General features: G+C 46.1%; 1 protein-coding gene across 7 annotated transcripts in view; it reads left to right on the plus strand.

Moving 5' to 3' along the window:
- Window positions 1-671: 671 nt before the first annotated feature.
- SPATA2 (spermatogenesis associated 2) overlaps window positions 672-26,912 on the plus strand; it is an 89,913-nt gene continuing 63,672 nt past the window's right edge. The window contains exons 1-4 of one of the 7 annotated variants that reach the window (XM_086932474.1): window positions 760-934; window positions 14,460-14,650; window positions 15,264-15,352; window positions 22,381-22,816. In XM_086932474.1, the coding sequence (XP_086788600.1) occupies window positions 22,502-22,816 (315 nt within the window). In that variant the 5' untranslated portion in view covers window positions 760-934; window positions 14,460-14,650; window positions 15,264-15,352; window positions 22,381-22,501. Of the gene's footprint in view, window positions 935-1,048; window positions 1,232-14,459; window positions 14,651-15,263; window positions 15,353-22,380; window positions 22,817-26,912 lie in introns of those variants that run through there. The other 6 variants (XM_086932475.1, XM_086932476.1, XM_086932478.1 and 3 more) reach the window with 6 other exon arrangements.

Raw genomic sequence — 26,912 nt, forward strand, 5'->3', positions numbered from 1 at the left:
ATACACTGGATTGGACTAAGATTATTATGGAGACTCATTCCACATGGTTCGTGGGATATGAAGCAGGTTTCTTTTCTTGAAATATGTTCTTTAAAGGCTGCGGATTAGATAAAGTTAAGAAAGAAATGCATAATCCCTGCCTCCGGTCCTGACATAGAATGCAATTAAGACTGATTTAGAATGTCGAGTTTGCATTTACACACAGTCGAATAAATATGTATAATCCTAATCTGCTGTGACGTAGTCATTGGAGGGTACCGATTGGAGGGTACCGTACTAAGGCTGGGGACGATGCTACATGAGGTTGAGGTCACAATCCCCAAATCAGTCTTTCCTTTGGTCCATACCTCAGAACAGCTACCTGGCCAGAATATTGTCACGCTGTCCATTGCTATTTGAGGCTAAAATAATTTAGTTGCTTTATCCCTAAATGGAAGTCTCCTCTTGATTTGTCCTGTAATTACGCCAACCTGAGTCACCGTTTTGGTTCCCAGGCGCTCGTTGCCAGTGAGCTATTAGGTAACGTTAAATATAACGATCTTGCATCGGTGTCTAAGATACCTAAACTAGGATTGGCTTGCTAAGCATATGGTCAATTTTCATTGGATGAGGGACTTCATTAGCTGCGGTGTAGAGAATGACCTAACGTAAACTGACATTGGCTGAGGAAAGACTGTCAGTTGTTCATTGGTTGCGTGCCTCTAAGATTTGCACGTGCCCATAGCTCGGTGTTTAGCTGCTGCTCAGCTCCTCCGTCTGTGGGCGGGGTCTAGCGACGAAAGTGAAGCGACGGTGACGCCTTACGGAGTGACTACTGAGCTTGAAGAAGCTAGCGGCGCGGGACTAATGCAGCCTGTTTTGCCTACTAAGCCGGGACGAAGGACTGTAGCCAACTATAAGATACGCTTGACTCGTGTCAACGAGATTTCTGGTGGTAAGTAAATCCACAACACCGGTTCAGAGAGCTGCTTAGACTGCATGTTGATGCCATACTTACTATGCACGAGCCACACGGCCCCTACTTGTACGTCACTACGTCATCTCCTTCACTAGCCTCTGCTACTTCCGGTACTGCGACTCCCCTCCTCGGTGCTGCGACTCCCACCGATGTACGTCCTTCTGTTTAGGAAGGCCTGCAATAGGCGATTACGCCCGGGTTGTCACTGCCATCATTTACCTGTGCATCCGTAGGCCTCCGTCCCAGTCCTTCGCCGGTAGCAGCACTCATCCGGTGAGTCCTCCCTCACCTGTCGAAGCGGCTTTTCCTTTAGGGTCCACGTCTGCCGCAGAGCACGGGACAAGATGCTTATTGTTGTACTTTTTAGACGCTTAGTGGAGATATAAGTGTATCTTTAATTTTTGGTGGCAGTCAAGTAAATAAAAAAACCGGACTGTTACGTACTAAAATTGGGATACGTGTTTTTGAGATTTCAACACTTGTTAAACTGTTATAAAACCAGCAACAAAAGCCCTTCCTTGTATTCGGTGACGGAAGGATATTTTGTGTTGCCACAGGCAGTGATCGGTATGGTTTGAGATCACACGACTGTGCACTGCAACCAGGGGGTTTCCGTCTTCCTTCTTTCCCTAGCAGTGGTGGCTGTGACATTTGAAAGTGGTGACGCTTAAAAGTGCTTGATGAGTGTCCAGTGGCAAGCGAGTGTAGCCCAACCCTCACAAGCGTCCCCCCACCCCCCAGAAATTGTGAAAAAAGAGTTGGCATATAGTGCATTTTCATGCATATTTGAGAAAGCATGTAGGAAATCAATGTGAAAGATTAGTTACATCAATAAAGAGATTTATTTTGATAATGACATGGGTAGCTGCCTATTCAGCATAACCTCACCTGTAAGCACAGCATTTTCATTTACTTTTGCATTCTCAATATTTTGGCAACAGTGTACCTCCTTCACACAAGGTTGCACACAGGGCTTCAAGTGGGAGGAAAATGCTGGGTGGGGGTGGGGGGCTGCCTCAAAGGGGCGTGATTAATGTAATTAAGGGCGTGGCTTAAAAACACGCAAACTAAAAATCTGTGCTTAGATAGTGTGCAGCCCACTGGTATTTTGCCGTTTGTCATTGCATCCAGCTATATGATACAACAAGTAACATACAAGTCAGGATAATTGGCTTTGTCAATGGTTGTTAGTTGCATAAGATAAGCTGCAACTATGGCCTGTAACAATATTGAAAATGCTTCCACTTAAAGCCCAGCTGACACCACGGCAATGTTGCTGCGCCCGAGTTTCAAAAGGAGAAGGCGAATCCAGAGAGAAAATGACTCTTTAAAGGATTTCCCTTCCCCTACAATGCTCACCTGGGTGATGTCATGTCATAACTTCTCCACTAATGAGAAGTGAGCAGTGTGAGCACGCACATATCGATGTGCCTGCTGTCACTGCATTCTGGAAAAAAACGGACCACCTGTGCCAGGGCACAAAACAGAGCCCGATAGACCCGTTTCGAGGCCCCTTTTAAACAAGCATTTACAATGCAACGGTTTCGCCTTACAAAAAGTTAGACACGCTTTCAGTTTTAGTAGAGGAGACCCCTTGCCTCCCACTGCAGCTGAAGCATTTCAGCGCTGTGAATTAACCCCCTCCTGGGAGAGTTAGCTCTACTTTTTCAGAGAACTTTTAAGGCATCTGCAAAGTAGACTCTGGCCCAGGGCCCCAGCCTTTCAAAGGGGGTGGGAGTGAAGGGGAGGTGTGGTGTGAAAGAGCCAGCTCTGTTCTACAGATTTTTGCGCTCATCACTTAAACTATTTCCAAGATTGTCTTTAAAAATTAATCTATTTTTTAATTTATTTTTAATGTATATTACAGACATTTTGCAGACAAAATGTGTTATACAAGGAAGCCATAGCTGGATGGATTAGTGAAAGTATGAATGGATGAGTGAAGGGGTGAATGGAATGATGAGGGAAAGGATGGATAGATGAGTGAATGAGTGGAAGGATGGATGAGAGAAAGCGTAAATAAATAGATGTATGTGTGAAACGGTGGATGTATGCGTAAGGGTGGATGGATGAGTGAAAGGATGGATAGATGAGTGAAAGGGTGGATGGATAATGAGTGAAGGGTGAATGGATAATGAGAGAAAAGATGGATGGATGCATGAGTGGAATGTTGGATGAGAGTACATTAATTATTTTATTGGTGGAAGTGTAGATGGATGTGTAAAAACAGGTGGATGTATTATTGAAATGGTGGATGGATCAATAAAAGGGAGGCTGATGCATCAGTCAGTGGATGGATGAGAGAAATTATGGATGCATTGATGTATTGATAAGTGAAAGGATGAATGAATAGATAGATGGATGAGTGAAAGCGTGGATGTAAGGATGTATGAGTGACATTTCACAAAATGGGAGCGAAATTAGGAAAGCAAGAGGGGGGTTCTAGAAAGAGGGTAAGGTAGCTGAAAAAAGGAGTTTACAGGAAAGGCAGAGGAAGAAGGCGAGTGCTCAAGGAAACTATTCACGGAACCAACTTTACTCTAGCAGCAGTCTGGCTTTTCTGATTTCTGGCAGCCCCCAGGTTCAACTCTGAAATCCAGAATTCAGGTATTTGGGGAAGGTGCCTCAACTATATCGAACCTGCAGGGCTTTAGAACACTAGATTGAGGCAAAGGTGTTGCTACTCAAGAGAGACCCCGTCACTGTAAAGAAATAAGATTCTGGGTGCCGTTACTGTCCAGAGACCACAGAGCAGATGCAAGTCTACACTTTCTGAGACTTTGATTTAGCAAAGAGTGCTTGGAACACAGCACTGGTGTTCTCAGATGTTATAGCCATGGGAGAAAATCCAGCAAAATATAACTCAGGCTGCATCACTCATGTATTTGTGGAGTCCAGAGTCAAAAAATTGAAGCGGAGTCCTTCGTAGTATGAGGAACTGTTTCAAAGTTCAAAAAAATATCCAGTGAAAGAGAACCAAGGCAGATCCATCATCAGTGTGATCTAGAGGTACTAGTCATGTTAGTTACTTCATCTTTAACAAATAGGGCCCCGTTGCTTTAAAATGTATAAATAAATGTCGCACCATGAGAAAGCAGGGTGCCTAGGGAATAACGACCCTCTACGCAGCCTTCTGTCAGGGCAGCACTGTGCTTACTGTAACATGCACAAAAATGTAAGGCTGCTGCTACTTATTATGGTTCTATTTTGAGTAAATACACTACAATCATGGCTTTTTCAATCCCCGCATTGCAACACTTTCTTTATTACCGCTCTTTATCCATGCTGCCATCTTGGAAATGATCACCCCCACATGGCTGCGGCTCTTCATGTTCAAACCTTTATTAGCCTTCTTTGTCTACCCAGAGTGGTACTGGTGGTGCTTTTCTTTCAGTGTTGCAATGCCTTTGTCTTCTCATCACACATTTCTGCAGTATTGTCTTTGTAAGGCCTTAGTCAAAACTCTTAAGATTTGCCTTTTCATGACTTCAAAGGAATCCATTCATTGCCTGACACACTAAAAGTCAAGCTGATTTGAAAAGATTATGCCCAAACTGCTATAATTCCATAGCCACGCCTTTCTTAATCTCGGTTTCTGCTGCGAGTTGACTTCCTTTCAGTGCTAATAAAAAAGGCCTGACCTACATACAATTTTAGGGGAATTATCTCAGTGTGAGGTAATTGAATGGGACACTCAAGAACAAACTTCAATAAAAATAAATCACCAGATGAAGTTGACAGAGTGAGGGGGAGAAGAGGAAACAGAAGATGCGCTGTCAGCCCATCAGCCTGGGCACTGGCGTGCACTAATGTATTATTCTCTGGGTGAATGTTCTTAATGTGCTGCTTTGACAAGATAATTTCCCCTCCTGACAGGTCGATAGTGGACAATTGCATGCCCTGAATGGCACATTTTACAACAAAATTCTCGGTGTCAGGCACAGTGCGCAATTAAGCTTTCTCCCACACTCTAATCATGCTGAAAGGTTGGAATTACCGGGAACAGGGTGAAACTGCCACAAAAAAAATCAATGCTGTACATGTTTTTAAATATAGCAACTTATTACTAAAGTGAATTTATTGTGTGGCTGTCTCAAAAACGACTCGCCTGTGCCAGCTGAATACTGCATGCACTGAAAAGTAAGTACAGAGCGAAGTTATTTTGCGCGTCTCCTGCACACATTACATGTAATGCATATGAAGCTGTTCTAGAGGCGGATTTGGCGCTCATTTCTCGCAGCGACGCGTGCACCAGACTCCATCCCAAAATAAACAAACCACACAAGTGTCAGACCTGACAAGAGTCCAAGGGGAAAAAAAAGTTAATTTGGTGAAGTGCCCTTCGCCCCCACGTGTCTGCCAAGGGACACAAGCCGGCTTTGGGAAGGAACAGCCAAGAGGGAGACAGTGCAGCAGGAAGAGACAGCTGCAAGCTGCGCTTGGCCGGTGACTGCATTGGACCGCGGGATGTTTCAAAACGAGAGAGTAAAAGAAAGGAAAAAGTCCAGACATAGATTGAGCAAAGAGGAACTAGTACACCTCCTGATCACAGAGAAGTGTGACGAGCGGTACGTCCGAGCACACAAGGCTCTTAACGTGAACCCGGGCAATGCCAGGGAGGATGTGCCAGGGAGTACATGCACACGGGTGGATGTTTAAGGAGAGCCCTAGGGCGCTTCAGGCAGGTGCACAAGGGCATGAACCTCGATTCCAGAAGGGGTGGGTGGTAAGGGCACATGCCGGCGGCAGAGATAGGGCACAGCAGGTCCACCCGGGTACATTTATTCAGCCTTCTCGTTCTGTCAGCCCTCGCCTTTCACTGTCACAAGAACCACTGCCCTAATGCAAGCACGGCTAATGTCCCCTCCCGTGATCAGTAGAGTAATAAAATAGTCCTATATGGGGTGCAGCGGAACTTGGTGCCACTGCACCTGCTGCACGACGGATAACTACCCCCCCCCCAATTCCTGTCATCATAGTTACCTAAAACTGTCATAGCTCCCCCCAGTGACCCAGTGATACGCCAGCATCGCAAGCTGCACCCTCGGCCATGGGAGAACCGGTTGGCTGTCAAAGTAAAATGAAAGCAAGGTGAGGGAGTAAACAGCTCACTCTCTGGGTGCGGACTGTCATTAAAGCTACACGTGGGACACTCAGTGAGTTAAACAAAACTCATCCAAGGCGGAGATCCCACGGCAGGATCCGGCTGCTCACCCCGGAGGCACTCGACGCATGCACGGGCGGGGTGCCAAAACCAAACACTGCGTAAAGCAACCCATGACGTAGTGCACACTTTACACCCTGCAATGAGACCCAGTAGGCTTTGAAACCATTTGTCGCAGTAACTACAAATAAAAGCAAGCATCGCACAAGGCACTGGATTCGGGGACCACAACGAGCCCTTCCTCGGAGGGCTACAGAGCCGTCTGAGGGCAGCACACAGCTGCGCTTGCAAAGATCACACGCCACGGCACACGGGAAGCGGTGACTGAGTCCGGCTTCGGGAGAGCACACACTGTAAACAAGGAGCACGTGCACGGGGCTTTGGCTCTTGCAGCTTCACTGTCAGAGCCCTCAGTGCTACACTGCATTCTGGTACTTGCAGTTCAGGGTTTTAGAGGATTATAAATCAAAATTAGCAATGGCATACATTAAAATAAAACGTATAAGACAGAGTTAGTTAAGCACCCTGGCACGGGACAGCGGGAGGGGGGGGAAGGAACGCACTCACCTGGACTTCTTCCGGAGGCCGTGGTCGGCATGAAATGAGGAAAACAAACAGCAAAAAAAAAAAAGTCAGGTCCCGGGCCGCGCTGTGATTGGCTGACGTCACGGGGGTGTCCCGGGCCGGCAGCCAATCACAGCGCGGCCCGGGAATGACGTCACGGGGGTGTCCCGGGCCGGCAGCCAATCGCAGCGCGGCCCGGGACAAAGGGGCGGGGCTTAAAAAAAGCACCAGGAACGCCCCCGAATCGCGTTTTCGAGAGAAAGCGCGATTGACAGCCTCTGTCTCCCAATGGCTAGTCTCCATTTATGGAGCTAACCAATTGGAAACAGAGGCTGTCCTAACCTCACTATTAATAACAACAGATTTCGATCTGGGAGGGGCTTCGCCCCTCGCCAGGTTACGAAACCTAAAAACTGCTGGTGCTCAGCAACGGTGAGACCCGGCTCACTTGAAGCCCTGGTTGCACATAATTACCATTGCAACTGGAATAAGTGACCATTGCACTGTTTGTTCAGCAGAGAGGCCAAGGATTGGATGACCAAGTTTTCTAACCGCTTTTTTATCCCACTGACTGGCACTGTGTAAAAATTTGCCGTGCTTTCAGCCTCTACACCTTTGAACAGTGGCCCTTTAAAAATGCTTGAATGTGACTCACTTTAAAGTATGCACTATACAAGAGAAATATGCTATACACAAATACAACATCCTGGAATTAAATGCTGTTGTTATATTTACTTTATTCGATGGAAAATTCATCATAAAAGTACACAGTTTATACAGTACATTAAAAAAAATAAAAGAGTAGGGGCACAACACTCATATATTTACAAACATCCTCATATACTACTCAGTAAAATTGTCTAAAATCGAGCTCAACGCTGGTTATTTAAAAACCGTAAAAAGCACTTCATGCCCTAATGCTGTCCGTTGGTTAGGTTAGAGGAGCGAGACGCTTGGCCCTCCTGGTACGGGTCTGCCATGCAATACCCAGAAATTTGGCTACCCCACACACCACAGCAGTAGAAGATGTGTCAGTACGGAGGACCCGGAGGGCCATTTTATGGCATCTGAGGCCCAGCCCCATGCATAGCGGTTTTAACCATATTTTCCTTGCAACCCTATAAGCCGGGCAGGCAAACAAAAAATACGCTACTGACTCATTAGGGGCTGCACAGCCGGGGCATGATTTAGGGAAAACACCTTTACTTTTCCACCAAGAAGAAAAGTCATTCACCGGCAAAGTCCCGTGCCTGAATTCGAGGTAAAGTGCTCTGTCCAAGGGTTTCTCTATAAAGTCAAGGAAGGGTTTAAATTTTCTTGTCAATTTGATCTCCAGAAATCGCTGGGAGATGGGCCCCCCTTCACTCCTACTTATGGTCGTTTCCTGTACCCAGTCCCAATAGAGTTTCTTAATCACTGCCTTAGGGGGCGGAGTTTGGCTCAACCATGATTCGCTTAGGCCCAGTTGCACCACCAGCTGCCTTGGGTTGCACAGCCACTTGATTTTGTTACCTGTGTTGAGCAAGATAAGTTCATCTAGGGCCGCAGCGTAATTATGTAGCTCCTGGGTCCTTCTTAGTCGCACCCAGAAGAGCAGTGGGCGCAACCGTACTTTATCGTTAAGGGTGCGCCTACCCAGGTCTAACCGCAGCGGAACTAGCGGGGTGGAAACCGGCAGGGCCACCAGATCTCTCATGAATTTATTTTCCGATGTGGCTAGCTCTGTTATGTTCTCAAACCCCCATAACTCAGAACCGTAAAGAGCTGCCGGTAATACTTGGCCATCATATATTGCTAGGGTCGGAGCCACAGGTTTACTCATCGACTCCTGCTGTTCCCTTAATACCACCCCTGAGACTCTTTTGTGGTTTAGTAACATTTTGCCCAAGTGGTCTTTCCATCTCATCCGGCTATTTACCCTGACTCCCAGATAATCAAAATAATTAACCAGCTCCAAAGGGACACCATTAAGCAAAATGTTATTCCTAAATCTCTTGGAGGGTGAGATAGCCATAAGCTTTGTTTTAGAGGTATTGATGGTGAGACATCTACCAATACAAAACTCACTAAAGCGGTCCAGGAGTTTTTGGAGACCTAAGGGGGATTTGGAGATCAAGATGGTATCATCCGCGAAGAGTAGAGTAGGTGTTTTTTCCCCCGCCAGGGATGGTGCATCTGCCGCTTCCTCCCTCAAGTGATCCACCACACCATTCACAAAGAGGGAGAAAAGGGTCGGTGCCATAACACATCCCTGGCAGACTCCACTCCTCACGGGCACCCTCTCTGTCAGTTTGCCGCGGGTGCCCCATCTGATCCTCGCATAGTTCCCTTCATGTAGCTTCACTATAAAGCCCAAAAGAGCCTTTGGGAAACCCATCTTCTCCAGGATGTCCCACAACCTTGCCCGTGGAACCAGGTCGAACGCCGTTTTGAGATCTATGAATGCCAAATAAAGGCTACCGTTGTTGATGGTCACGGCCTTCCAATAGATCGCAAAGAAACGGAAGACCTGGTCCATTGTGCCCACCTTCATGCGAAACCCTGCTTGGAAGTGGGAGAGAACCTGTTCCTCTTCCATCCTGACACCCACCCTTGAGATGATGACCCTGCCAACCACCTTCTGGATCACGTCAATCATTAAATGCTCATTCTATAACAATTAGTTGTCCGTTCTTGTTTAATGTCAACTCTTTCAGATGGGGAGTAATTTTTCTTTGGAAGAACCTTTGATGGAAAGTGGATTGCGCTGGAGAATATGGCATTTCAAACAGATTAACGGGACATACATCATGACACACGGAGCCCTGCTTATCGCAGCTCCCAGTAGCATAAACTGGTCAGTGCCTTTGGGCAGTTACAGAGAAAGCTTTGGACTATAAGCCCTCTCCTCCATCCTCTAGCTCCTGTGCTTAATTTGTAAAAACAATTATCAGGTCTCTCATCAGGAGGCCACTTCAGCCTATTCCACACATTGACCCCTCCCAAGCGCTATCAATGACAGTAACATCACAACTGCTAACCATCACACTCCTTCAAGTGGGGCAATTCAGACTATTCCAGGCCCCCAAAGCTAGGAGATTAGCATTGGCGGCAGGTACTAGCTATTTTTAACGTATATTGAAATAATAAACAACTGTTATACTCACACTAAATCAGGCAAACAGCCTACCTTGTAGCAGACTCTCATAAGTGCCGGTGCTGCCAAATAAGTGCCAGTGTCCTAAGCAGCACTCTCATTTAACCAATGCAAAGATCACGTCATTTTTTTTCTGTAAACAATCCTTACTGTATCCAGTTCTGCAGTGCAACTCTCATTTGTCAGCACTGCAGCGACTTCTGTATCTTGTCCAATTTTAGTACCATCTTTAGGCAGTTTCACTTCAATAAACACTTCGCATTCCAGCAAGCAAACATTTATTTTCAGAAAAACAAGCAGAACATCAGGGTCAGCCTCAGACTGTCTGGAGCACAAAATGATCACAAGCACCAAAATAACAAGCATTGGCATAGCCAATAGGTCTCGCTTTTGGGACCTTTATAAGTATTTAGTTATGCAGCACAATTTCCTAGGTGCAACAACATCAACTGTTGCGTGGCTAAACACTTATAAGGTCCCAAAGGCGAGACCTGTTGGCTATGCCAATGTTTGTTGTGTTTCTGTGCGTTTCGGGAGGTTTGACCACGCGTCCCGGATTTGCAGGGACAGTACCAGGGTTTCACCTGCTGTCCTGACAGATTTCTGTAAATCAAATGTCCCGGTTTTTAGAGAGAGTTGACTGAAAACGGTGGCAGGTGTCTTTTTATGTTTTACAAAGCAGGGATAGTTGCCAGCTGTTAGAAGAAAATGATTTAATTAACAGGCATGATACTGGCTTCAAAAATTGTATTTTAATTATGTTTTTATCGCCTTTTCTGTAATTCTACAATGAGTATCAGTCTGTGCGCTCAGTTATAATAAAATTGTAGCCCTTCTATTTTAGTGAAATGTCCCGGTTTTTGGCTTAAATTCTGGTCACCCTAGTTTTGGGGTACACAAGAAGCGTCTCGTGCCAGAGGAATGACACTTCTTGAATAGTCACCTACAGCGGGCTTTGAGCTCCTTCCAGGTTAGTAAGGCCTGCAGTTGGCGTTCGCACAGCTTCAGGGAGCAGCACTTTTAATCACTAGCTCCTTGTGCAAAGTTTGAGGGACACTTCGCACGCTTTGGTGAACAGGAACCCTTTAACCAGGATTGTTTCAGGAGTATTTCCCTTTTTGTTGTTAACGGTTCATAGGATACAATAGAAGCAAAAAAGCTGTATAGAAATGACACGGTCTGGCTACACGTTTACCTCTGTGTGTCTCTTCACGCAGCGCCTTGACTCTCTTCGAAGCCTTTACTGCGCTACAAAAATCCGTAAAATAATATGAGAGGTCTTGAAAGTTAACAACCAACACAGGCCTGAGGCTGATAACACACACATCTTATTAAAACTGCCCCTTTGTCTGGCCTACGTAATATCCCACCCACTCGAAAAACATGGAGGAGAAGCGAAAGGAACTGTTTCCCTGCAGGCACAGCTACCACAGAAAGCACCTTGTTGTCTCTGAATATATAACAACTGCGTCACACGGAGAAGGGGGTCACTTGATTTGCAACCGCGAGACGCGGAGGCAGTACCACGAGCGCGCTGGAGATAGTGTTTGATGTCAGTAGAGTCAACTATAAATCTAAGAGCACACATTGTCGCCTCCCAGAAGCTGAGCGCCGGGATTACGCAGGCACATTCAAGCCCTCTGTGTCACATGACTTGTCGGTTGTCGCACCAAGGAGCCATGACGTAGACACACTGCAAGGACACATGTCTGTCGGGTTCACGGAGTACTCCCAGGAAATGAAACGCCTGCGGACATTTACAGAAAAGAGAATTGTCATTAAACGCATCCAAAACCCTGTCGGTGTCTTGAAAGACGGCTTCTATCCTGGGCGAGCAGCACAGCCATACCTCGCCCTTCACTGGCTCCTCAGGCGATGCAGAATGTGGTGTAACAAACACGAGCTGAACGAAAACATTGACCAGATTATCTTAAAGTTCGATTTCTTAATTTAATATTGTCGGAGTAGGCCCAGACCCATTGTTCTTGCTCCCTAAAAGCATAATTAAGATCTCATTTCCAATGTAAAGTACTATACACAGCGGTAAAAGTACATTAAACAAGGAGGGTCCACTGCAGTGCCTCCTTCCAGCAAGTAGAACGAGGCAACAACGACAATCACCGCACGCACAAAAAAAAAGAGGAGCGGGAACAGCTACTGAATCCCTCCCCTCCAGGACTCCGTGACCGAACTCGTGGTTGCCATAGAAATGTTTCTAGAAATCGGCTTGCGACACCAGAAGTCAGGTCACGGAGTCCTGAAAAGGAGGGATCACAGCCGGACAAATCATCCAAACAGGGGCATTGTCCTATGGCAGGCCTCCGTTTCGCGAGGCCGGCCAATGGCAGAAGGGGCGTGGTTTCATGCCCTTTCTTGTTTACAAGAACTCTCGCCTGCAGCAGCGCATGCGGTGCAACGCAGGTTTCGACCTAAAAACAGACTCTAGATAGCTACAAACCGTCCCACATAATGACATTTGCAAATGGGGGCAAATTTGAACTTGTAAAGACATGGTGATAGTGTATAGTTATCTTATGGTATGGTAGACCGCATGCATTTGTGTTTTTGCTTTAGTGAATGTTTAAAAGTAATACGATTGGGGAAAACAACAATAAACCTGAACCCAGGCAGCAGCAAAACATAAAACAGGCTAAACAAACAACCACAACAAAAAAGACCCACACACTGACCTGTTGGAGCAGCCCATCGGACGCTGCCAGATTGCTCTTAGCGTTAAGCTGCCTGACACTGCAGAAAGAACACCCAGCAGGCCCAGTCCTCCCCAGAAATCAAATTCAAATTCACACACACGCTCTAAGGCATCTAAGTGCTTCGATGCCAGCTGTATATCAATAAAATTACAATCTAAAATGTTGCGGTGTCTCATCTCCGCTCCTTTAAAACAGTTTGACGAGCAGCTTCTAACCTGCGTGGCCATCGAAAACATATATGTAACCTGGACACATTTCCTGCTGCTGCAAAGCACTTTAATATTCAACTAGCCAAACTGGACACCTTTTAGAACAGGTCAAAGCTTAATTTCAAAGCAATCTCTTGTTATGACAACGGAATTGGTCAAAGAGATTGGTTCTGGAGTCGCAGCTGAAATGTGAGGCGGATGCCTAAATGCACTTATCTGAGAAATAAAGCACGAGGCCGCTGGGGCTGGTAATCCAAATTTGGGGGGTGGAGGGGTACGGAAATTTGCACTGAATCGGGGGTTACAGACTGTGTCTTTAAAAAAAAAAAAAAAAAAACTTTGTTCTCACGCAAATTTCTGGCAGAATTTGTGCCGGGTAATTATGCCACATTCCACATTTTTAAGCTCCGGACGAAGAACGGCATGGTATTACCTCATCAGTAGTCATTCTGACAGGATACACTCAGAATGGTAAGGTAGCACTGCAAACAGTAATTCCACACATTGTGCAAAGAGGACATTAGAATGGATAGCAGAATCAACCCGTCTGATCTAATAAAAAGGCCTTTTGTAAGTCCTTGTCAATCACTCCAAATACAGTGATGGAGGCCGACGAGGGACTACAGGCATTCATCCCAGTAATCAAATCTACAGAATATCGTGATTGAAGATCTCAAATCTTTAAGGGGCAGTGATTGTAATGGGAAAAAAATGTGGCTTTTTGGTAAGGGCCATTTTGGGGAGAGGATGTAGCTGTTTAATGTACTGATGTCTGCTTCCTCCAAAGCCCACAGCTGACATTCACGTAGGGGGATGTCATCCAGACGAGCCACTTGAAACATGGCCCTGCCCTTAAACGTTGTCGTCGGAGCTGAGGCCCTGTTTCAAACTAACACAAAAATGATATTTACAAATTAAGATTGAGTGACTTACAGTCACAGAGAAGAACCTTGTTGTTGCTTGCTGCCTCCTAACATTGCACAGGCTAGCGAGGGTTCGTGTGCGCATGTTGGGCTGGTCAGAGAAAGGCACCTGTCCAACCTGACATGCTCACTTCACCCCCCCCCCCCCCCCTCCCAGCTACACCATCAATCATGATTCAAGCTCCACCCGCCCATCCTTCACTTCCAAAGGCAAACTGCGGGGCCATGCCAGTGCGCTAAATTGAATCCAGTAACACGTTTATGGAGCTGTCGCAGGGCAGCAAAACAAATCGGAGTGATGCCTGAATAAAGAAACAGCCGCTGCTCCCTAGTAGTAGCGGTTACACATGCAACATTTTCTGGCTGCCGTGCTGGGCTCTATGATGCATGTTACACAGATGGGTAGTCCGACTGTATGTCGGGTTGAGGGAATAACGGCTACAAGTTATCTGAAATGGCACATAACACCCCATACACGCACAAACACCTCCAATCCACTTTATTTAAATTCAAAAGTTTAATTTGACTGATAGGTTGATGTCACAAAATCCTGTGCAACTGTGATAATGAAACAAATTTGCTGCTCTTGTGTTTGACAGTTGAGTATGTAGTTTCACAATGTAACCTAGCTGTTGGTACAAAACTGCAAGCGAAAATGGACGCTCATGACTGATTTAAAACAAGTTGTATCGTCTCTTGAGGCTGAGTGAACCAGACTGCAAACCGTAAAGTGTACATATTAGTCCTAAATGTTCTTGACTAACCAGTACCAATGTTGTTTTGTTACTTGGCAGGTGTAGACTGACTGGCACGGGTAGTAGAGCTCTTGTACTTTCCTCTTCCTGCCAAGCAGCCCGTTTCAATATTATTATTGCTGAATGACGAAGAACAACGGCAAGGAGTTTGTCAGTGAATAACTAAGGAAGGTTGCATCTCATCGCTTTCAGAATCCGCATAGACACCTTCCTAATTTTAACCGCTTTTGGTAGGTACAGCAATAGGCAAATTGGGTCTGGGCAGCGTTGTTCGCAACAGGTGCATAGGGGTGCGGTACACTTGCAGCTGTGTCACTTGTTTGATCTATTGCTTGGATTGGAGCAAAACATAGTAGTCCCCTTTTAATGACGTCATTGGTGATGTTACCTAGTTCTCTCACTTAAGCACTGTTACATTGACTCTCTTGGACCCTGGAAGTTTAAGAAGTGAGGGCTTTTTCATCTACTATTGTTAAAACGAATCTCATTGAGTTAGGTACTTAAAGCGCTGATTTAAAACTCCACATGTCTATACTGTTGGTTGTATGCTTTGTGTATAGTCTTATGGATCACTGATGGTTCTGTTTCCAGTATGAGAGGCTACATCTAGCGGTCTTTTGTGGATCTTTGAGTTAAGTTTTCCTTCATGGATCTGCCCTGAGTAGACTAAAATAGGTTAAGTGTTGAGAGTCGCTTGTTATTTTCAGTGACAGCAATTTCATGAACTCAGCCTTGGGATTCCATTGCCTTTATATTTCACTCTCTAAATCATAACCTGTTGTGAAAAGAAGTACAAATAGAGTAAGAGTATTTAATTGTGGTAAGAGGATTTGTTCTTTATAGGTTACTAATGAAGAATTCATATTGAATTGTGACTGTCAATTATAATGCTAATGATCACCACGTGGTAAGATAAGGAACCTGCGTTTGAGGTAAGTGTCACTGGAGCTTGTTTTCTATCGAACTTGGTGGTAAATTTATGTCACTGTTCAGTATTCTATACCTTGCGCTGGAAATATGTTTTGCAAATAAAACAGCTAGATACATGTGGGATGTTCCTCGTTCTTGACACCCTCAACTTCACTTTATTGTTTTGGGGAAAATGTCCTTGTGCTGAAGGACAGGGCTTGCACTGAGTTTCCTTTTTACTATGCTTTTGAAACAGTGAACTAAGTTGTCTGTCGTATTGGCATGAGCCTCACTTTTATGTTGGTTTATGTTTGAACTTTTCTGAGTTGTTACTTTATTCTCCTTACTAGGGCAAATGAACAATGTTAAAAAACATTCTTCTGCAAAAACTCAATTAGATAATTTAGATCTTCTTTTTTTTTTTTTTTCTTCTAGGATATAGTTAATAAAAACCATCACAAGTTCATCCAATTGTCATTCTAATATTCCAATAGTTAAACCCAAAAAGTATAAAACAGGTAAAGTTCATGTCAGTATAAGGGGATCTAACACAACATTTATAGCCTAGGAAAACAGTTAAAATACAGATGTTGCAATATTAAGATTATTAAAATAATTTAGACAAATCATAATGTAGATTAACTTTTCTTGTGTACAGTTTGACAAACCTTCATGAGTCATTCCAAGTTATTAGTGAAAAAATGCAAGTGCAGATCAAAATATAACTACACCGTGGTGACTACTCCTGTGTGATATTAGAGAAAAAATAATTATATAAAATCACTTTAGATAGCAACTTGACGTCAGAGCATTTTTCCTGAGAATCGAAATTTGCCTAGCAGTGTAACGGTAAGTTTCAATTCTATTAAGGACACGGAGGCGAGGATTATGCTTTTGTACCTTCTTCGCTGTTTATTACAAAAGTCACAGCAGCCAAAAACAAACCAAATAACAACAACCCTACCTTAGAACAAAGGATATGGGCAAAACAGAAAAACAATGTCCATCGACTACAACTCCCATGAGTAATACTAGGCAGTCCATATTATAGTCCTTTCTCAGTCTCCACTGCAGCTAGACAGGACGTCCCCTTCATGGCCACTGCCTCTTTCTTAGCGCGAGGCACGCTATGTCATTACTGATCCTGCTTGGCACCATCATTTCCTATCAAGAAAAAATGCCACAGCGTCAGCAGTGAAAGGGCATCCAAAGCATATAAAATGCAACACCGTCATGTTACCTCAACATAAGACTGGAAAACCTGAGTACTTACTGCAGTACGGGCGGGTAATCTCCGCAGGAGACCGGGAGGGATAATCCTCGCCTCCGTGTCCTTAATAGAATTGAAACTTACCGTTCCACTGCTAGGCAAATTTCGATTCTATGTCCGGACCGGAGGCTTCAGATTATGCTAGTTTAAAGCTTACTTACCACCAAATAGGCAATATCAATCACCGGTTTGAAGTAAAACCTTTTAAAGGTGGAGTCCGAAAACCAATCCGCAGCTCTCATCAGATCCTCTAATCTGGCTCCTAATGAAAACGCTTTTGAGGCCATGGCCCCTCTAGCGGAATGCGCACCGAACTGTTTTGTGTCAAAGCCTGCTTCCTGCATGATCCACCGTACCCATCTGGCGATGGTGGGAGAAGAGACAGCCTTGTGTGGCTTTCGCAGCGCGATTAGCAGCTGTCGTTCGCCCGGAGGGCGAAGTTCCAAGGTTAGGTCCTCATAAACCTTTAAACTGTGAACCACACACAGTTTGGGAGAGTCCACGAAGCATGGATAAGAAATCGACTTTGAAGCACACTTCGTGCGAGGCCCCAAGGTGAAGACCACCCCGTCAGGGGAAAAAACTCTCGCCGTGACATCCAAGGCACGTACATCCGATACTCGTCTGCATGAAATCAGACATAAGAGCATTGCCAACTTCGCTGAAAGTTCCTTCAAGGACAGATACTTATTCGGCGGCCACGACAAAAAAAGGTTAAGCACCAGGTTAACATCCCAAAGAACCGAATAACGCGGTTCTGGAGGCAAAGACAGGCGAATACCACGTAGTAGGCGACAAACAAAAGGATGCTCTCCTAGTGGTGCCCCGCCACTGGTTGGTGGCCCGCCGAGATCGCTGACCGCATCGCATTGATAGTACGATAGGCCAGACCTGCCGCGGCCGACTCCGCCAGATAGTTCAACGCAGGAACGACGACTGCGACCAAGGGATCCAGGTCTCATCGAAGACACCAGCGGGACCACTTATTCCAGGCAGAGCGATAACGTTTTGTCGTGCTGACTGCCCAGGCCTTTGAGAGGAAATCCTCAGCCGGTTTCGAAAGGCCCGGGAGCGACCAACGTCGCCCGAAAGCCTCCATGCCATGAGATGAAGAGAGCTCTGAGTGAGCAGATGATGGAGTTCCCCGTCCGCGCTGAGAAGAAGCCGCGGAAACCGGGGGAGTAGGATTGGAGAATCCCAGGAAAGTTCCAGAAGAACTGGAAACCACACTTGATCTCCACCAAGGAGTCACCATTACCACATCCGCCTGTTGGCGGCGCAGATGGGCCGCCGCTCTCAGTATCATCGAGAACGGGGGAAAGGCGTACGACTTCTCTCGGCTCCAGTCCTGGAGGAAGGCGTCCGTGGCCTCTGCTAGAGGGCCCGGCCTCCAACTGAAGAAACGTGGGAGCTGGAAGTCCAGACGGGACGCAAAGAGGTCCACTGAGAACGGGCCCCAGGTATCGTCCAGCCACCTGAACACTTATGGATCGAGTTTCCACTGACTGGAGTCCCGTAGATATCGGGAATGCCAATCTGCCACCTGATTGTCTTGGCCCGGCAAGTATTCCGCCGTCACCGACACCTGGCGCGCCAGGCACCAATTCCAGAAAACCTTCGCCAAGTCCGAAAGGGCTTTGGAGCGAGGGCCTCCTAGATGGTTGACGTATCGCACAGCCGAGATATTGTCCATGCGAAGCAGGACGCAAGAACGAACTGTGTCCTTGGTCCAGCATTGCACTGCGAAGGACCCGGCCAATAGCTCCAGACAGTTGACATGGAGCTCTTGCTCTCCGAATGACCAGGCGCCGCCTGTAGAAAACTCTGCACAGCGAGCGCCCCAGCCCGCACAGCTGGCGACTGACTCTATCACCAAGTCCGGGACAGGACCGAAAATCGCCCGGCTGTTCCAGGCCTCCATATGCGCGAGCCACCAATTCATTTCCTCCTTAACCTCGTCCGATAGGGGAACCACCTGACCGTACGTCAGGCCCCGACGGAGGTGATGCGCCTTGAGGCGTTGAAGGGCTCGGTAGTGCAGGGGCCCTGGAAAGATTGCCTGGATGGAGGAAGACAGCAGCCCCCACCACCCGGGCAATCTGACGGAGAGACGCGTGCGATCGCAAGATCGTCTGGCGGAGGATGTGGCGGATCTTCCCGAGCTTCCTTGAAGGAAGGCTTAGGGTGCATTGCATTGAATCCTCGGTGAAACCGAGGAATACCACTGACTGGGACGGAACCAGAATAGGCTTTCCGTGTTGATCACAAACCCTAGCCCCTGGAGTAAGGATATTGTTTGGTGCAGCTGTAGATCCAACTGCTCGGGGCACTGAGCCATGAGCAGGATGTCGTCCAGATAGACTATCATCCGGATACCCTGGCTCCATAAAACTTCCATCGCCGGCCGGAGAAGCTTGGTGAAACACCAAGGGGCAGAAGAAAGCCCGAAATGAAGGGCGGTAAACTCGAACACCTGGGTCCCCCACCGTAACTGCAGAAAGCGACGGTGCGGGGGATGAATGGGAACCACAAGGTACGCATCCTTGAGGTGTAGGCGCACCATCCAATCGTTTTGAAGGAGCACATCTCTCAAAAGATGGATACCCTCCATCTTGAAATGCCGGTAGACCAACCAACCGTTGAACTCTTTGAGGTTGATAACCGGACGCTTCCCACCATCTACCTTGTCCACCAGGAACAAGTTGCTCAAAAACTCCGCCGGGTGTCGAGTAGAAAGGCAGATGGCGCCTTTTCGAAGCAGGTCTGAAACCTCTTCGTCGACTAGGCGTGCGTCCGCAGAAGAGAAAACGATAGGAGGAGGGGGCCTGACTTGTCGGGGCTGATCGTAGAATTCCACGTGGAAACCTTGGATAGTCTGTAAAACCCAGGCATCCGCCGTTATTGCGGCCCAGGCCTCTGGAAACCAGGCCAAACGACCCCCCCCATGCGGACCTTGTCCGCCGAGATTACACTCACCGTTGGAGGAGTTCCCAGCAGTATTCTTGAATCCACCACGGCCACGGTCCTCTGGTAGGATAAAAGTTGTTGTAGCTTTGCGAGGAGTTATACTGCCCTCGCCCGGAGCCTTGATTTCTGGTGGTCGCTTGCTGACCACCACGGCCGGTCGCGCGGCCCCCTCCGCGACCGGCCCCCCTGGAGAAACGCTGGTGGAAGACCCTTTTGATATTTGACTGAGCCCTATCTAGGGATGTAAAGGTATTAACAAACTTCCACAGTTCCTTGATATATGGCTCTCCAAAGAGACCCCCTTGGGCCACTGCCCCTGCCTCAGAAGAGGCCAGATCCCCTAACTTAGGGTCTAATTTAATAAGGAGGGACCTTCTGCGTTGTGGACAGCGCGCAGTTCGCGTTTCCCAGGAAAACCACCACTCTCTGCGCCCAGTTAGAAAGGACCTCAGGGGAGATGGCCGCCCCGGACACTTTGGCCTCTTCACCCATGTCCAGAATTTTTGTTATGGGGCCTATGGCATCTAACAGCTTATCCTGGCAAGCCCGCCAGGAACGATCAATCCCTTTCCTAGGGTCCTTAACAAATTTTGCCAAAAAGGTAGCCATTTTTGGGTCTAACTCTGGGGTCAGGGCAACCTTCCCTTTAAGCGTAGGCCTGGGGCACTCCCCACGCAAACAGCTCCTCGCCTCCTTTTCTAAGGGCTTGCGGAGGCGGCCAGCGACAAACTTCGCCACCTTCTCCCCAGGAGTCCAGGCCGCTGACCTCGGATGTATTATTTCGTCCGGGTCTAGCATACCTGAACTGTCCTGCGGAAGTTCGGCGGCGGAGCCCGAAGGCTGCCAAGAACGCTCCGACTCTTCGTCATCATCGGTGTCCGCCGGGGAGGTTTGCGCCGGTGACGAAGGAGCTGAACTGGCAGGGGCTCCCGAGGGGCCCGGGGTTGGGGAGGACGACTGGGCGGGATCTATCGCCTTCGCCAAGAATGCGTCGCGCAACCTCTCGAAGGCGTCTTTATCCACACTGCGCGCCCCACTCGACACCCCTTCCTTACAGGGTCTCTTAGGGACTGGGGGAGAACTCCCTGTCGGGGCCGTAGGATTAACTGGGACCCCTAGATGTGCCTGAGTCACTCTCTCGCACTATTGTATGATACGTGCCGAGAGGCGTTCCTCCATAGGTCCCACGATCTCTGTAACGCACCTATAAATAGAGCTATCTACGGCCTGGTAAAACTCGCCATCATTGAGGTAGCCCTGAGACTCCTCCTCCTCATAATACTCGTCCCCCATCTCTTCCAGGTGCCTAGCACTACCACAATGCCCCACGTATAAGAAGGGACCAGGGTCAGCCTGAAGGATAGGGCAGCAGGCAATAGCCTGTACAGGAATTTGGGGCAGAACAAGCCTGCTCGCAGATGGTGCCCAGTAGAACCGGGAATATAGGGAGGCACACACCCCACTAGCGCGCTTGCCCTCTTTGCAAGACCGGGCCTCTGTCACCTCCCTGCGCGCTAGCAACTGTCAAAGGGAAGCCTTCTAGTGCCCTGTAACGCCCGCAGGCGGCCGCACGGTTAAAACCGCAATACAGACCCCAAACGGGGCGTCAGTAATAAATGTGGGGCTTTATACCGGCTCAATGAGCGTCAAGGTGAGGTGACCGGGCGAGTAACGGCAGAAACGTTCTCCTCAGCGCGGCTCTCTGACGAGACACCGCGCCGAGGAGAACGAGATGCTCTGGCTCCCCCTAGTGGCCGGAGGCGGGCGAAAACGGGCAAAATCGCGTAGGAGCAAGAAATGCCTCCGCGACTGACAATGGGCTCTGGAAAGAAAACGGAGCACAGTAATAAACCCCACAATAGTGAACATACAAAATTAGATACAGAAAAACCCCTAATAATCCACTATCATAAACAAATTGAGAAGAAAGGGAGAAAACCAATTAACTGGCTGTGAAGCAGCGAAGAAAGAGGAAGTGGTCATGAAGGGGACGTCCTGTCTAGCTGCAGTGGAGACTGAGAAAGGACTATAATATGGACTGCCTAGTATTACTCATGGGAGTTGTAGTCGATGGACATTGTTTTTCTGTTTTGCCCATATCCTTTGTTCTAAGGTAGGGCTGTTGTTATTTGGTTTGTTTTTGGCTGCTGTGACTTTTGTAATAAACAGCGAAGAAGGTACAAAAGCATAATCTGAAGCCTCCGGTCCTGACGTAGAATCGAGACTTCCAATTGCTAGAGACTCCAGGACTTGGGAGCTTTGATGCTACTTTGTTGAAGCTGTGAAGTATTTGCACTTTCATGGTCATTTCGAGGCTTCCAAGGAATGCAATCGACGTTAATAAATTAGTTTATTCCAGCAATGGGTAATTGCTTCAGTTTGATTTCTAACACTTGTTAGGCTTTTAAAGTTGTATACAGCAGTAACAGTTTAGACAGCCAATTGTTATATATAAATCTATTAGGGGAAGTGTTTTGTTCTGAGCGTTGCTTCTCGTGGATTGAATGAACGCTAGTCACTCGAGACTTCGGGGTTGGTATGGTTATGAAAGATGCAGATGTAGACTTAAACGTGTAATCAATTGTAATTTCTATGCCTTTCCGTGTACTTGGTTGATGCCTGCAGTACAATGTTCAACAGACCGTAAGAACATATGTTTTTTTGTTTATTTTTAGTGCTACCCCAGCACCCCCCCCCCCCCCCCCCAAAAAAAAACTCACACAACTTCCCCTAAATTCCCCCCATTAACTGTTCAATGAAATTTGTGGAAAAGTCAGTTTTCAGAAACTTACATTAAATTCTTCTGACTTTCAGAGCTTGCTACTGACGATTGAAAATGCCCGTCTGCTACCGTCTTGTTGCAGCCAAGTTCCTTGTCCAAGAAAAGCCATGGAAGAGATGATGTATCTGTGCTTCCCAATCAAAGTAAATCTCAATGGATACAAAATATAAAGACGACTTGTTTAGAAAGTATGTGCACTTTCATGAGTCAAAATTGGATGCATCCGAGAACAAACAATGCTACAATGATGACTACCTTAGAACTGCTGCTTCAGCCTTGCTCAGCCTCCATAAAATTGATCCTTGCTATAGATTCCGGTTGATAAAATTTTATGAGGTGGCTGAAAATTCACTGAAATTGATGAAGTCGTCAAATTTGCACAAACTGTACGAGGCAATTGAAATGTTAGAGACTATTGGGATTAATCTTTTTCTTTATCCATGGAAGAAGGAATTTAAAACCATTAAGGTGAGCGCTTTAGAATATTTTTTTTCTTTGTACGCTTTTTTTCTCATTAAATTGTAATCTTTAATTATGTTGATTAGTTTGCAATAATGCTTCTATCAGAAGTGCTGGGCATGCTAAAAGTATAGAAGAAAATAACTGTCGGTTTGGATGGGTTCCGTTTTCGGCCCGGATGAGGCATTTTGTATAAAGAATTGAGAAAGGCAAGGACTTTAAAAATTATTGCCTTTTTCTTTAGAAAGTGTTTTTATCTAGGCCAATTGTTAGTTGGAATTCGTGTTCCACTCCGGTTTATGAGTTGTTTTTGGTTTTCAAGTCTCAAATTATAAGTATTCATCGTTATAGTTGTATATCCTGGTTAAGGAGCCCCATAAGAGGAATCTTTGTAACCTTGATATTGTAGTTCATGTTTTTAGAGTGGTGAGTAGGATATGATTGGCAAAAGAGTGATTATAATCGAGCTTACACAGGTTAAGGGTTTGTCAGCAGTATATTGGGGCAGGCTCATAGAAGGTTGTTAACCCAGCATAACTATTACTTTTTTGAGACCCTATGGTGTTTAGCAAGTCACCCTTCTGATGGTTTTTGATGTTGGATGTGTCTGGGTACATTTAATAGTATTTGCGTGATAGTTTGATTGTATCCAGGAAGAGGAGTAGTGGATTATATCAACTGCAAGGCTTTTACATAAAGTACTCGTGGCAAGTATTTTAAGTCTCTGTTAGGTGCTGCATTTTCCATGTTTACTTGAAATCTGGTAGCAGTCAGTGTAAATGGAATGAACGATCTAAAGTTGTATGCTGGCGTTTCAGAGAATTCCATGTTTTTCAAGTTGAGGGGATACAGTCAAGGAGGCTGATTGTAAGTTCGATTTGGGGCTTTGAAATGGAGTAAGCAAAGTGCCAGGCAATGACTCTTTGCAGTTGGAGGTTAGCGGAGGAAGGTGTGAAGTAGAAGTAGACGTCAACAAAGGTGTTTGGTGTACAGGTGGCACAAGAAGAAGGTATGCTGTGTACAGGTGGTACACAACTGGTGTCAATATGTTAATTGAGTGTTCCCAGCTCTAGGGCTTTAAGGTGTATGCAGGTAGGTGCTGATTGGCCATAGAGCTTAACCGCATGCGCGCTAGCGGAATTCCGCTAGCGCGCTGGGTTTTTCAAAATCGCACTTTGCGTGACGAGCTGGGCTCGTCATCAGTGTGCGAGCGGGCTACGCCATGACGAGCCCAGCTCGTCATGAGCGTCGAAGGGGTTAAACAGCAGCAAGAGACAAAACAGAGGCTTGAGACGCAAGAGAAAAAGAATGATGGAGCTGGTCCCTTGATACTGTGAGTGGCATAGAGATGTTGGCCACCTGTGTCAAAAGCAGCATAAAGTTTGAAGGGCAAGAGAATGGGTGTACGATTAAGTGAGAGGGTGAAGTTGGTTACATAGCGTGAGCATGTTATTCTGCTGTTTATTATTTAAAGACTTAATGAAGATTTTTGTAGGCTGTAGGTGGCAAATGAAAGTTTCGAACGAATACAGCAGGGTGCTGTTGTGTTTTTTTTGTTTTTTTTTGGAGCTGTTATAGGACAGTAGAGGGGTTTAAGGATGTATGGTGCTCAGTGGCCATGTTGACTAAAGTGTAATGTTAAGAGAAACTTTGATTAAGAGTACTTCTGATAATTCGTTATAACAAATCTTTTCTTCCCCCTTCATATGCAGATTAACTTTTCTCAATTATAATACACATAGCGTAAACCTCCATTCTATCAATGTGTTGCTTTCCAGTGAAAATACCCACTTCATGCTACAGGTACCACAACACCTCAATTTTGCCTTCACATCTGTTAAAGTGCTTTTGAAAACTGGGAGCTAATCTTTGTAGATTTTGATTTGTTCACATATATTTTGGGGTTTTGCACACTTCCTTTTTTGTGTGTTTTCAATTTTTTTCCCCTTCCCAGTACTATTTTTGATCGACGTTTGGTTGGCATGATTACTTTATTCTAATTTGCTGTTCTGCAAAACAGTGGGCGTTTTCTTGCCTCTTGCCAATGTTCAACATTTTCCATATATTCTGCCTGTCTGCAAAATACACTAAATCCATCTGACTGCTGCAAAATATGTTAGCAGCTATTACCCATTAGTTATGTTGTCATAAAAAATGTTTGAATGTCCGAACCTATTGATTACTTTGAGCCTTCACACCAGAGAAATGGGCCTCCCCAGCATTGCCGCATCTGGGTTCACTCTTAATACTATGCAAGCATAACTGACTCTCAAACTTTGATCTCCTTAAGCCAGTAAAGACTGGTAACACCATAGGTTTGGCTGACTTTGTTTGCATTTATAAAACTCTTAAAGCCCTTAACTGCTCACCAGTCCACAATAAAGTAGGTTTACAAATGTTACCCTAATCCTATGGCGATGATTGCAGCCTGTTGATGACTGCATTCAATTAACTCCATCTTACTGATTAGTGTCCTTTAGTTTCTAGAATGAGATGTATAAAAATATGTAGATTTTGTTTGGTGTTTGAATGGATCTACTCAGTAGTTTCACATTGCTTAACACTGACAGGTAGCACTACAATTTAATCTTTTCATGTTGTGCTCAAAATGAACTATGCATAATACTGCAGCAGCAAATGATGAACGGAATGCTGACTATATCAAACATTCACCCCTATTCAGGAGATCTGGGATAAATCCATTGTTTTTTTTTTTTTTTTTTTGCTCACTACACCACCCCAGCTAGGACCTCCCATATGCAAATCAGTCTTGACCCTGTGTCTCACAGGAACAGCCTGGGTTTGTGGATGATTCTATTTGAGGGGACTGAGAAAATAGGCAAAATATAGCAACCTTTTTAGGTTTTTGGGAAAAATAGGAAAAAAAGTGCTGCATGAGTTTTTTTTTTATTTCCTCCTAAAGATGGCGTCAACAAACGGTTTGCTGTGCTAGCCTCGCCATCTTCCCAGCTTTTAGGAACATGCAGAGCTGAATAAAAAAAAAAATAAAAAATATATATATATATATATATATATATATATATGTGTGTTTTGGCGAGGCTTGATGTATCTTCTCTAGAGACATTGACCACACCCCTCACTCCCCACTGGTTCCGTTTTGTGCCTTTGGAAAATTCCTTCTTTTCTGTGGATAATATATTAACATTTGTTCCCCCTTGCGGTGGGAGGTTTCCGTCCCTGATACCTGTATTATTGCTTTTCTGCCCATCCATACCGTTTCCTTGCAATTATTTTTGAGTTTCTTTGGGAAGGCTCTCCTTTCAGCAGGGTTTAGCCTTTTTTTAGCCCACTGAAACTGGCCCTGCTTGCGAGTGTGCACAAGACCAAAGCCGCCTCCCCCTCCTGCTGCAGCAGCCAGTCCTTTGAAACTTACGATATTAATTAGCCCCCGGGGTGACGCACCCTCTAGTGCTTGCAAGCACCTGTCTGATGTTGTGATTTCTAGTGCTGCCATCGGCCCAGCTCCATGCCCCTTTCTAGCAGAGCAATCTCTGCCATGCAGAGGCATTCGTGGGGCACACATCAACAGCCCCCGTACTCTTCTGCCTGCGTGATGAATGTGATCCTATTTTTTAAAGGCTTATCTCTAAGTATTAGTTGCCGCCGGTTATAGTCAACGATAACCGTCACAAAGTGAGAGAAATGCCTTTATTTATCCTTTGAAACATTGGAAGGTTCACAAATGTTATGTTGCAAAAATAAAGGGAGGTCTGGAGCGTAGGATAAGGTGCAGGAGAAAGGGGCGGTGACCCCACTCAGAGCCTTCTCCCTCCCCGCCACAAACGCATCCATGGAGGTTCACACGCGTGGATTAGTGCGCAGTAGCGCCCTCCTCCACCTCCCCAGCCTGAGAGATGAAAAAAGTTAAAACCTGAATATAGCCACCACCTGCGGTTTCCGGCTGACGGAGTGCACAGTCTGCTTTCTAATTGGCAATAATGTTGCAAGAGAGTGCAGTGCCTAAAAATTATTAAAAAGTAGTCTGCTGTGCAGCTGCTCATGTCACGAGTAAGCGGTATACCGAGTACTGCTCCCGGTTTTTAGGTCGAGCCTGTAACAGCGCACATGCGCTGTTCTGGCGAAG

Source organism: Lissotriton vulgaris, chromosome 7 (genome assembly GCF_964263255.1).
Source record: "Lissotriton vulgaris chromosome 7, aLisVul1.2, whole genome shotgun sequence".
Taxonomy (NCBI): Eukaryota; Metazoa; Chordata; class Amphibia; order Caudata; family Salamandridae; genus Lissotriton; species Lissotriton vulgaris.